Source organism: Amphiura filiformis, chromosome 16, assembly GCF_039555335.1.
Source record: "Amphiura filiformis chromosome 16, Afil_fr2py, whole genome shotgun sequence".
Classification (NCBI taxonomy): Eukaryota; Metazoa; Echinodermata; class Ophiuroidea; order Amphilepidida; family Amphiuridae; genus Amphiura; species Amphiura filiformis.
The window spans coordinates 35895321-35908247 of NC_092643.1; the positions used below are offsets into that span (position 1 = coordinate 35895321).

General features: G+C 38.5%; 1 protein-coding gene across 2 annotated transcripts in view; it reads right to left on the minus strand.

Annotated features, from left to right (window-relative positions):
* Positions 1–12927, minus strand: part of LOC140135927 (zinc finger protein 423-like) — a 79757-nt gene continuing 66830 nt past the window's right edge. The window contains exons 3-5 of one of the 2 annotated variants that reach the window (XM_072157603.1): positions 10884–11189; positions 8060–8122; positions 1–5702 (exon numbers count right to left, since the gene is read on the minus strand). In XM_072157603.1, the coding sequence (XP_072013704.1) occupies positions 1384–5702; positions 8060–8122; positions 10884–11189 (4688 nt within the window). In that variant the 3' untranslated portion in view covers positions 1–1383. Of the gene's footprint in view, positions 5703–8059; positions 8123–10874; positions 11190–12927 lie in introns of both variants that reach the window. The other variant, XM_072157602.1, reaches the window with a different exon arrangement.

Genomic DNA, 12927 nt, shown 5'->3' on the forward strand with positions numbered 1-12927 from the left:
GAAAATATTGATTAAAATTGTTAATTTTTTGGGGCCATTTAGCCTCTTCCAGGAAAAAAAATTCCAACTAAGCTACCATACTTGGAAAGTGCATCAACCTGCAGAACAAGGGTTTTTTTTTTCGTCCAGAAAATCATAGTTTAAACAGAAAATACAAACTTATAAATCTCATAAATCTGTTTTGGTATTTAAGGCCAAGTAAAAATAAAAATATGTTTCTCGTCCGGGTTTTTGAAAATTAGGAGGATGAGGGGCTTTCTATTTTCTATTTTTTATTGGAAAACGGTGCTAAATACATGTATTTGGCACCATATTTTGGGTATTCGACATACAGATTGATATCTGAGAAAAAGGAGGAGGCCCTTTTTATTCTATTGTTTTGAGAGGTAGGCCCCTCTAGTGATCACAAAACTCTTCTGAAATGATGTATTATGCATTTAAAAAGCCGTAAAATAAGTTTCAACTTCTGAAACATCTTTTTCAACAAGTTATAACTTAAAGTTTACAAAATAAAAAGAAATTTGAAAAATCTTCAAAAAAGGAGGAGGGCGCGGACGAGAAACATGTATTTTTTTTACTCTGCCTTATAACATTCAAATCTAATCTGTGGGCAGTGGCAGCACCAGGAATTTTTTCAGGGTGTGGCAAAGTGCATTATGGCGGGAGGGCAAAATCAACAACTTTGTGCAAAATTGCTGCAAAAAGTGGAAATTTTGGGTTTTTACTGGGGAGAGGGCAACTGGAGGGGAAAGAGTTCTGACTGGGGGCATTTTCCCCCATACCCCCTTGGTGCCACCACTGTCTGCGGGACAATTAAGCAGTCACAAGCCAAGTCACTTGAAGTATTCCCCTAAAAGTTATTTTGACTGGCTGACAGTCAATTACAACATCCAATTGATGCTGTTAAAATTATCAAAGATATAAATGAAACATGTTCCCACAATGTTAAAGACAAGTAACAAAAATGATTTTCCTTTTTGAATTTTAGAAAGTTTATATGTTATGGAAAATTGCTTATCTCCAAGTTATCATTTAAAAATCTATATTTTTACCTTTTTTTGTTTGTTTCTATGCAATGCATGTTAAAAGAGGATCACAACATAAACAGAAATACTTGTTTCTCACTATATGTGGACAAGCATCATTAAATACCATCATTTTACAAGTTTTCTAACAAATCTCTTTTTAAAACGTGCATTATTTACCACTACAACAGATTTGGTACAATTCTGGTTTACCCTGCACACCCTGTGTATTCAATACAATTCTGGTTTACCATGCACACCCTATTTTTAGGGTTAGGGTTAGGATTCAGGTTATACTTGTGCACAGGGTATACCAGAATTATTCCACAGATTTAAACAAATAAAAACTACATTCAATTTATTCACTTTGGGCTTTCTCAGGTTGACTCAGATCTTGCGCATCATTAGGATCCTGACTACTGCTTACAATAGCTTCAGTACACATGTTCTCCTCACTGTCTTCCAATGGGTCATCAAGATCTGCGTACATTTCTTCCATGGATGGCGATTGTCCATCTATGCTATCAGGAGAAGTCGAGGAACTACTTTGGCTCTGTCCTGCGGGTGCTATCTCATCCATCTTAATATGCATACGTCGCATGTGTCTACGCAAATTTTTCGACAGAGTGAATGTCTCATTGCAAATCTCGCACTGATAGTTGGCGACTCGTGTGGTGGTATTGGAATGCGTACGCATGTGTTCACGCACGTGGCATTTGCGTGAGAACATCTTTGCGCAGTGTGGACACATGAAGGGTTTCACGCCTGAGTGGGATTTGAGGTGTACTTTACGGTTTTCTTTGCGAGCAAAACGTTTGTCACATACTGGGCATTGGTACGGTTTCTCACCACTGTGTGATCGCATATGAATTGTCAAATTGCGTGCAAGAGCAAAAACTTTACCGCAGTCTGTACAGGTAAACTTTTTACCATCACTATGGATACGCATGTGGCCCTGTAGATTACTTAAACATGGAAAACTTTGGCTACACTGTCCACACTTGAAAGATTTCTTTTGAGTTCCAAATTCCGACTCGTTATGCATTTGAAAAAAATGCTGCTGCATATCGGCTGTCGAGAAGAAAATCTCTGGACATAGAGAACATTTGAAAGTTTTTTCTTTGGTATCATGAATTCTTACGTGATTGTTCAAGTTAGAAGCTGAATTAAATGATCGTGGACATTCCGGACAGTGAAACTGACTTATATCCTCTGCGCTTGGATGTGATAAAACATGATTTTGAAGCTCAGCTGTGAAGAAGAACGTTTGCGAGCATTGCGTACATTTGTGACGCCTAGACTCGATGCCATGTTCTATAGCATGAGCTTGAATGTCTATCGGACAGCTAAACATGGCATGACATACTGGACATCTATAGTCTTTGTCTGGAAAGGTGTGGTCTACCAGATGGCATTGCAGCTTAGCAGGTGAATCAAAGACCTGATTACAGAGTTTGCATTCCAGATGGATGCCTTCTGCGATCACATGGCTTGTCACATGGAGCTGAATTTCTGCTTCAGTGGCAAAGTTCTGCTGGCATTTGATGCATTGATAAGTCTTGTTGTTGCCGTGTGTGGGAAGATGTGCTTCCAGTTCTTCATAAGATTCAAATTTGACTGAGCATGTTGGACATCTGTAGATACCATTATCTACTGGAAACTGCATGGTTGAAACACCAGTGTTTTGACCTCCTCTAAACTGAGATTCCAGTGAAGTCTTTATACATGATATACACATAAAGCACGGGCGGCCACTCCCATCTAACTTTGGTACAACATCAGTTCTGGACCCAAATGTCTTTCCACAAACATAACATGGGTAAAGTTCCTGTACACCAGTGATTGGTGGCGCTTGTGTGTGATAGCGAGCATGCAACTGTAGCTCAACCATGGAGTTGAGAAGCTGAAGACAAGCGATACAACGTATTGTATTTCCCGGTCCCGATATCTCGTTATTGTGCTGTTGAGCATGGCTTAAGAACTCTGTTTCAATCCTGATAGGTTGCTTGCATACATAACACATACAAGGCCATGAAGTAGGACTTCCTGGTTTGGGACTAACACTCCCTGTTGGTGAAGCTCTTGGAGACTTGACTCTCTCCAAAACCGAGTGACTGTTAACATGTTTCAAGAGTTCATATTTTGATTGGAATTGCTCTGTACATATATCGCATCCATATTTAGCAGATTTACTACCATTGGAGAGATCCATTGGTGGGCTGACACTAGATGAGGTCATCTCAGATTTGATAGTTGCGCTTCTTGCTTTGATATCATGCTCACGTAAATGATGTTTCTCGAGTAAGATTTTCAGTGGAAACTTCTGATCACAAATTTTGCACACAAAGCAGCCTTCCTCTTCTTTACTTGCATTATACACACCCACCTTAGACTCTTGCACTACAGCACTTTTGCTTCCTTTTGTTTTCTTATCTGTTTCATTACCATTGACTGGTTTGGTTTTATCTGGTTGCACAGGTGGTCCAATACCAGAGGGATAATCATGAGTGGCGTGAAGATGCACCTCCAAAGATTCTTGAGAAGCATACGGGGCATTGCAGAACGGACAGCGATACTGCTCCGAGTGTGACGTCAGGTGGCACTGGAACTCAACATCAGAAGAGAAGCTCTGACAACAAAAGATGCATTTGAAAGGTTGAGGAATCTTAAGATGCTCAAACTTGACATGAATTAGAAGATCGCCCTCGGTGCGATAGACGACTCCACATTTGATACAGCTGAATAGCTTGCATTCATTACTGTGCTTCACAGCAAAGTGGACTTGGATAGAGACTTTGGAGTCAAACACCTCCTTACAAAGTGAACACTTGTATAAATGATGGGCGTGAATCTCAAACAAATGTTTTTGTAGTTCGTCTGGTTTCTTGAATGATTTACCACAGTCTTTACACACAAACTCTGCTGACATAGTCTTGTAGTGTGTCAAGACATGAACAACAAGCTGATCCTCATTGCTGAACTCATTGTGACACGATGGGCATCCGTATTTGCGGTCTGTAGGGCTCTCATCATTTTCTGGTGGTGTCATTTTGCCATCAGTAAGCGGCGGTGTTTGCTTTTGAAGATTTAATGGTGACTTTGTTTGCCTCTCTTTCTTGATTTCATTGTTAGCTTTGGTATAGGAAGGGACGTTCAATGTATTAGTAGATGCAGTTGAAGATGTTGTTGGCATCTTGTTGGCAGCAGGTCCACCTTGATGATGGTCTTCTTGGAGATGAGAACTCAAGTCTTCCGCCGAGTTAAAATGCGCTTTGCAATCCCCTTCAGGACACAGGTACACTGGAGCACGGTCACTCTTGTGGTAAACCTCGACATGAAGCTGCAGCTGCTCGATGGAATCAAACAAATTCTGTTTGATGCAATAGGGACATGGGTACTTCATCTTATCTAGTGGTTTCTTGTGAGATCTTTGGACGTGTTCTTGAAGTAGCGTATGATTTGGGAATGCTTTGCCGCAGTGAGGGCAGTGTAGGCTTGATGGAAAAGTTGGCATTTCTGTTACACCGTGGACATTCCGTAGATGATCTTCCAAAGCTGTCTCGCCCGCGAATCCCAGACTGCATTTCGGACAGCGAAGATTGCCGTCTTCGTCACAAGAGATCATGTTAGGAACAGAGTGTACACTCTTGACATGGCTATGCAGTAGAGCTGTCGATGAAAACTGCACGGTACAGTATCCACATGTGTATGTACTGGTACCATCTGGAGAGATTGGGCTATCTTGGGAGTCCTGCTCATGCATCGCAGAAATATGCTCAGATAAATTAAACAAACTTGGATATTCCTTTCCGCATTGGTTACAACTGTGCATCTGCAATGGTTTATCACCATGCATGGTACTGAGATGAATATTAAGAACCGCTAGACTCGGGTACGTGATTTTAGGGCAATATGGACAGTTGAATGTTTGTGGTTCATTTGGAGCTTCGCAGTGCTTCTCCATATGGCTTTGAAGAAGGTCGTCCGATAAAAACGATTCATAACACACGCTACACTTGAGTTTCTTATTAGCAATGTGAGCAACCTCTAGATGCACTCCTAAAGCTTGCTTGTTACTGAATGACTCGGAACAATAGATACAAGATGTAGCTTTGGGTCCTTTTGCTTTGGAAGTACCATGGGTGGTTAAGTGATCTTGTAAAGCCTGGGATGTAGCAAACATCTGGGAACACTGAACGCATTTGAACTCTTTTACAACCACCGGTGGCGCTCCTTTGTGGCAGTTTTGCACATGAGATGCAAGAGCTGTTGAGGTGGTGTAACCACGGTTACATATGGTGCATGGATACGGTTTGCTGACATTGTGAGTCTTCAGGTGAATCTTCAGATGGTCGCTACGTGAGAACGACGAGTCGCAATGCACGCAACGGTACTTTTTGTCACCCGTGTGTAGCTTAATATGACGATCTCGGCTTCTTTTATGCTTGAACAAACGAGAGCAGAACGTGCATTTAAACGGCATCTTGTCGCTGTGGACTTGCTCGTGACGCTTGAGGTAGGATAGACGTGAGAAGGACTTGTCACAGAATTGGCATGGATATGGAAGGGAGCCATTTATATTACCCACAATGCCTTTGTGTTCTAGCATGAATGGTGAGTCTGGGTCTCCATCTATTTCCCCTAGTGGCAGCTGGTCACTGCAGCTGATGTCATCATCTGAAAGATACAAAAACAAAGACTTATGATTCATTGATGATGATAACCAAATTTCATCAATACTCGTAGCACAATGGGTAATTCCATTTAGAATCCATACACCCCATATGGAAGATATGACCTTAATCTCCCACACAGGGGGTGCAGATTTCAAATGGAGTCACCCATTGTAACTCCATTCACACCCCATTATTAAGATCAAGTCTTCCATAGGGTGATGGATTTCAACTGGAATAGCCCAAGCATTTATAATGCAGACCAAAAGGTGATGAGGGAGGGAGTCTTTTTGTTGTTGTTGCTAAATTGACAAAATACAGCAGTTTTCATGTAAAACTGACATTCCTAACAGTTTTCAGTATCTGCCAGGAAAACAATGAGGTCCTTTAAAAAAAAATGTGGACTGATCTCAGAAAGTGAGGAGAGAGGTGAACATAAGACAATTTTTTTATATTTGGCCTTAGGTTCCAAAAGTTGGGCCTATTGGAGTGTAGACTACCCCGTAGTCCACTTGCCCATTGTGCATACTCTGGATATTGTATTTAAGCTTAAAACTCTGATTTAATTAATGTGTGCACAATTGATAGATTTTCACATCTGATCTTTTCAGTCACCCTACTCCCTCTGTTTGTTAGCTTCCCAAGTGGACTACTGACATTGGATTGCGGTTTACATGCTTAACACGGCTGTCTATGAGCTTCTATGGATGAGATTGTCGAAATCTGGCCTACTAAAATTGGCGATGATGTAATGCATCTTTAAATGGATCTGGCTTGTGATTGGTCGCACAGATCTCGTTATGGTTTAAATCCTCCGGTACCTGTCATTACCATTAATAACTACATGGTACACAAGTATGTGGCCTACGCCGCCTTTGTGTTGTGTAATTGCATGAACGCATCAGTAAGTCAATGAGCGCGTCTTGTATTTGCTTGCGGTTAAATTTGATTGATAAACAAGTATGATTGACAGTGTGAGTGTTAGGGACTTTGCCTGTTCAAAATCACATTTTTAATTGAATGTCCATAGTCTATTTTTAACCTGGAATTTCGCGATTAATAAACTGGCAGATTCTAAAATCATAATTGTTCAGTACTGAAGTGCCAATACAATTATGACATTATGATATGTTGCATTCAATAATATAAGCCTTTACTTTTACTGTCACTAATATAATTATATTAACTTTTTCATAACAATTTTATACTAGTATTTTGATGTATTAAATATCAGTATAATTTCGAGTTCAACTGAATGCTTTCATCATGATTAACATGCTTTTATTTATCAAAAATAGACTATGGCATAGTCTAATTGGAGTGCAAATTTGAATATTTTGTAGGCACATGTACACGTGCTTTTTGTTCCAAGCACTTATATGCAAGTAGAATGATTATAAACATTTTGTATTTGACATAGAAACATGCAGTATCTTATGATCAACAGTGAAATATATACATGTCTGAATATCAAAGTTCATGTTCATATAAAGTCAAATACAAAATATTTGTATTAATGCATTCTACTTCCAATATTTGTTTTGGCAGAATTTCCACACGGATCTAAACATGTATTAATCAGAATCAGGATGAACAAACAGGAAATATACTCTGCATGATAGCCATAGGTTTCAACATAAAAAGTCCAAATTTTGAGATATTTTCTCAAAGTATCACAAGCTGTCTTAAGAACCACTGAACCAATACTAGGCTTGTTTGTACTCCTTTTAATTCATTTTTCAAGTTGATTCCAAATATGGTCATGAAAATTTACAATTCTGAAATTTTGTTGAATTGTTGAAAAAATATTGAAACTTGTCGTCTGCAGTCAACACCTGCGTGGAGAGTGATAATCATTATTTTGTCAAGTTTATTTTGATCAAATACAACACATTTAAATCCTTAAAGGCTCATTCAGTGATTCCAGTGAGAGTAAAAAATAAAATAAACTTGTGTATAAATTGCCTAAAAGTGAAGGATAAGTCATTAAAATTGGCATTAGGTATTTTTCAAATGAAAAAAATTGGGCAATAAATGAGGAAAATAATAATTGACAAAGTTGAAGCTCCATTCAAATACATGTAGATAATTTCTTTACTTACAGATTCATGTAAAATGACTTATTTTGTCTTTAATTTTTTGTCTTATCCATTAGCAGGCTATGCTAGCACAGTAGCACATCTATGACACTAACAAGGTGCCAAAATCTGAATTTTAATGATTTTTACAATCATCTGGATGAGCAAATCACTGAATAGGCCTTTAATTTTAAAAATATACAATTTGTTATATTTTTGCTGAAGAGTCAAATCCAAATCCTAGTACCAATCTCTGGAAAAAGATCTTGTCTAAATGACCTACCTGAGCAAGAGAGTTTCTCTGATGAGTCCTTGCCCGTGTCTCCTTCACATGAATCTTTGTTCACTGTAAACAAAAGTAGGCAAAATGCAGGATTATTATTAGAAAGAAATTTGCACTTGTATTGCACAACTATCCCCCTCTGATAGTAAACAAGGTTTCTTTACATACTAATACTGCCCTCTAGAATCTAGTCTGACACACATGTTGGAACATTATTTGTACGGTACTGACTTTTGCATAATCATACTGGTTAGCCTTATTCAACTAATGACATGGCAAGTACCATGTAACTTTTAATCCAGTTCTGTAAGTTTATAACAAGCAAGATATATATATAATATATAATGAAAATTCAAAACACAGCATTTTTTCACGGCAGTGAAATGATGCCACTTGCACCCACATCTCATATGCACAGTTTATCCCTTACATATCCTGTGTCTTCATAGCTATATAGCCCACCAACATTGTGGTTAAAGAGACTAAGAAATAATTCCTAATATCTCATACCTTAGTTTGTATGCCTTTATCTAATCTTGCCCCACTGACAACTTACTATTTAGCCCTTGGCCGGGGAAGAGTCTGTTAAATGTAGGAATTTTTTTGCCTTTTTTATAAACATGTTTGTAATTGGCTTATAGCCATCACATGATGACAATACACAAAACTGATTGGTTACCAGGTCATGGCCAGGCCTGATCACAAAATAATTATCATCTGTGTAGAAAACTATGCAGCAGGCGATTTACTTCAGAAAATTACTACATTGCACAAAACTAAGTCCATTATCTATAGTTAATTGAATGTTTATTGACTCTGATAACCCATGTGTATAAACCTGTATAATATTGGTGTTCAGTTCATAAAAACAGGACCATGACCCTGACAAAAGCTAGCAAGAGCAAATGGTTATGTAATCAGTGTTTACTTAAGTGATAAAGGCATCTTGCAATTTTCTTCGTATACTTAGAGCCAAATTTGTTTCCTGTATAGGTAGCTTAATAAAAATTCCTTTAAAAAAGGAATGGGGCGCCCAATGTGAGCTTGGTCGTGATGTGGTGAATTTCATGGTGTTTAGATTTGGTATAATTATTATCTCTTGCAAACCCGGTGACACCTCATTATAGAAATCAGACCTGTCGATAGGTTGTAAGAGGGATAGCCTTTTCCAGGAACAAATTATGCCATATATAAAGAAAGTTTTGCTACTTTGCAACACAATAAAAACTTAAATGCAAAATGAGATCCTGTAGGTGGCTCGAGGGGGCTTAAAAACTAAATGCAAAATGAGGTTTTTAAAAATATTGTTTTCAGAGACGCAGGTATCATTATTAAGCCTCATATCACTTATTTATTGTCGAATAAGTGCAGAGTAGGTTAGATATGAATATTAAATGTTAGACCAAAGTAGCTCAAAGTACATGTACTGAGTACATATACACCTGATCCGTGAACTTGTCTTTTTTAAAGACAAATTCTTGTTTCGTATTTTTATTGTACACTCTCAGAAAAGAAACCTGTTTTACATCAAGGAGAACCTTGGTGGTTCTTAGAATAAACCATAGAGGTTTGTCTTGGCCCATGATAGCGGTCATCGATGTTCTGTAAATTTAGAATCTTTTTGGTTCTCAAAGGGTTGTAAATTTTTAAGAACCTGGTTTGGCGAAAATCTTGGAACTTTTTGGAAAATCAATAAGTTGAGTTTCAGCGATCCAAAAAAGTTCTTCTGACTGCCCTAAGACCCTCATTCAGCATCAGTAAGGAACACAGTTCTATACATACAAAAGAACCTACATATAATGCAATAACCATCACAGCCAGGACCATCTTCCAAAGTTTGTTTATGGACAATTACTTCCTTGCCGAGCAATTTTTAAGCTAACTCCATTTTGCCACTGCAGGTAGAAGTTTGGTGGCATCCTTTATGCTAAAAGCATGCTATGGTGAGTGTCAAAGTGGTCCACTTTTTATGACAATCAGAACTTGGTAAATGTTTTGCTACCTTGAAACAATTACTTGATCATACCCTCAAAACATGGTGAATTTGTGCTGGGAAGTGATGCATGTGTGGTTAGCATTGGTTAGATACAAAAGTAATGGATACAATGTGTCTAAGTGTAACACATGCTGGTGTTATTCAGGAAGATGTATTGTCATCAATTTCTTTACAAAAGACCTATGATGAAATAAATCCTGCCTATCTATATCACAGTTAATGCATGGAGTTGCAAAATCTGGCTATTTCAGGAAATAAGACTTTGAATCAGTTGTTATACCGTAAAAACTCGATAGTTAACGCTTTTGAAAACATAAAATTGTAGCAAAGTCCGGCGTTTTACCAACTGAGCTAATGATGAGAGACAGGTTTACTTTAACTATGTGTATCGATGGTTTGCTCAAAACCCTTTACACTTTTGTGGATGGGACTCTTCATGTTTGCATGTTTTAAAAGCGCTCGATAGTAAGCACATTAAGCTAACTATCAAGTTTTTACGGTATGTGACCTGCTACCATGAAATGAGTCGGCAAGTTGATAGTTTCGAGACATCCTGGCTGAGGAGTTAACATTCTTTGTTTGCCACGTATCTGTACAAGCCATATAGCCCATTGTGCCCCCATTCGCAAAGGATATCTAGAACTAGGCATGCTATTGGATCAAACAGGTGCATGTGAAACAAAGGACACTAATGCAGCAACCAGGATGTCTTAAAACTACCAACTTGACACGCAGCAACCAGGATGTTTTGAAACTACCAACTTGCAACTTTTTTTGTGGTAGCAGGTCACATGACTACAAGGTGCTATTAACACTCACCTGACTCACAATCAAAGTTCCTATGGTCCATAAACTCTCCAATACTGGTAAAAGAAGCTTCACAATTATCACATTTATAAATCTCTCCCTCCTCTTCATCTTTCATCACTACTCCTCCTTCATCTCCTCCAACAATACCAGCATCATCTGTTTCCATGGCAACTAGGTCATCGCCCACATCTTTGGCATCTACATCAGAGAGACAATTGCTGTTTTCATTGGTTGGGTGTAGACTGGAGTGCTTTGAATGGGTGGATCTCTGGTCTGTACAAGATGATGTGTCACTGGTTGGTGATGTGAGAAGAGTTGCGATACCTGCATGCAATAATGGATCAATATAACATCAATATCAATGAAATCTGATTCCCTGAGTTCAGACTCAAAATTGACCCTGAACACAAACATGACAAATGTCCATCCACTGCCATTAGCCTTTTCAAGATATGGCGGACGCAATAGGATGGTGTTGCATGAAATGGGTAAAGTCTTTTGAATTTGCCGGGTTTTACCCATATTGAAGACTGTCCTCCTAGATTGTGTATGCCATATCTCGAAAAGGCTACATGCTTTTATCGATTGACTTTATAATGTAAATTTTGGATTTATAAAGCGCCTTTCTCCAGATCTTAGAGGACTCAAAGCGCTGTAATTTCGCTGCAATGATGAATCATCACAATCAGATCGCATCAACTAGGTTGCTGCCGAACGGCGCACACCTATCCGCATTTAGATTGTAACATCCACCAATTTTCTGTGCAGCTCCCCAAATTCCATTGGGTGGAGGAAGTTTTTGATAACCAAACAACTAATCACCGATTTTTGCAATACAGGAGGAAACCGGAGATCCCGGAGAAAACCTGCGAGAGCGAGCATGGAATCGGGATAAACCAAGTGCACATGAGTCCTTGGACCGCGCCGGGGCTTGAACCCGGGACCTCAGTGGTGCAAAGCGAGGGAACTACCGCTGCGCTAACTCGCCCTCCCTTTATACAAGGGATTCGAACTAGTATTTCTGGCATTGCAGTCTATTCAATCAACTGTTGGGATTAACCTCTGGTGCACATTTTATGTTTTCTATGGAATAAACTGGTATGGTGTCCATGTTAGAGATATTGGTATGCTTCTATGAACTGAGTTGAACATTTGTCCATAATTGTGGCTTTGCTGCATTCAAACTTGAAAGCTGTGTGGAGACACACATCCTGGAAGAGTACATTCAGTGGCATTCCTTCTCTGATACTGAAATAATTTGTCTTATCCTTAGTGTAAGAGAGCACGAAATACTAATAGGATTAGAGTTACGGTTAGGGTTACGATTTAGGGTTTGGGTTAGGGTAGGATTAGGGTTAGGGTTAGAGTTGGGATTTGTTTGGTATTCTCTTACACGAAGGATACATCAATAATTTTGTCTCCTTAGGATTATCCTTTGTTTTCGCCAGCCCATTCGGGGCTGGTACCTGTTTCAGGTTTGGGGTCAGTTTACTCAAGAGATTATATTTTAGTGGTATTGGAATGATTTTTTTTTTTTTACTTTTTGTGGTTAAATTTTTAAAAAATATTTTAATTCGATTTGTTAGGAAAAGTAAGTATGTTTTGCCGTTTCAACGAACTAAAACGAGTGAGTATTACCAAAGTTATGTTTGAACTAATTAATTATGACTTTAAAAGTTTAAAGGCCTAAATGTAACAATAATAGTTAATATATATAGCATCATATGGTCAGCAGAAGAAAATCTGACATCACCTATGATGTCATATCAGTGTCCTTGACCGGGGTCCTTACTCCTTGACCACTGAACAGCGTGATATCATGTTGATAACAGATCTATAGAATCAAAATCTTCATCATATCCCGGATCATATCACAGATTCTCAACAATCTGTGATCATATGGACCATATTGATGAGAAAATAGTTATCTATCATATCCTGTGTCGCTTAATGGATAAAAATGACTCAAAATGTTATTGATGAAATGGTTGCTATCATAAACATCAGTTTTGTCTTTTCAACGGGAAAAATCCGATGCAAAAGTTTTTAGGGCCTAGCTATA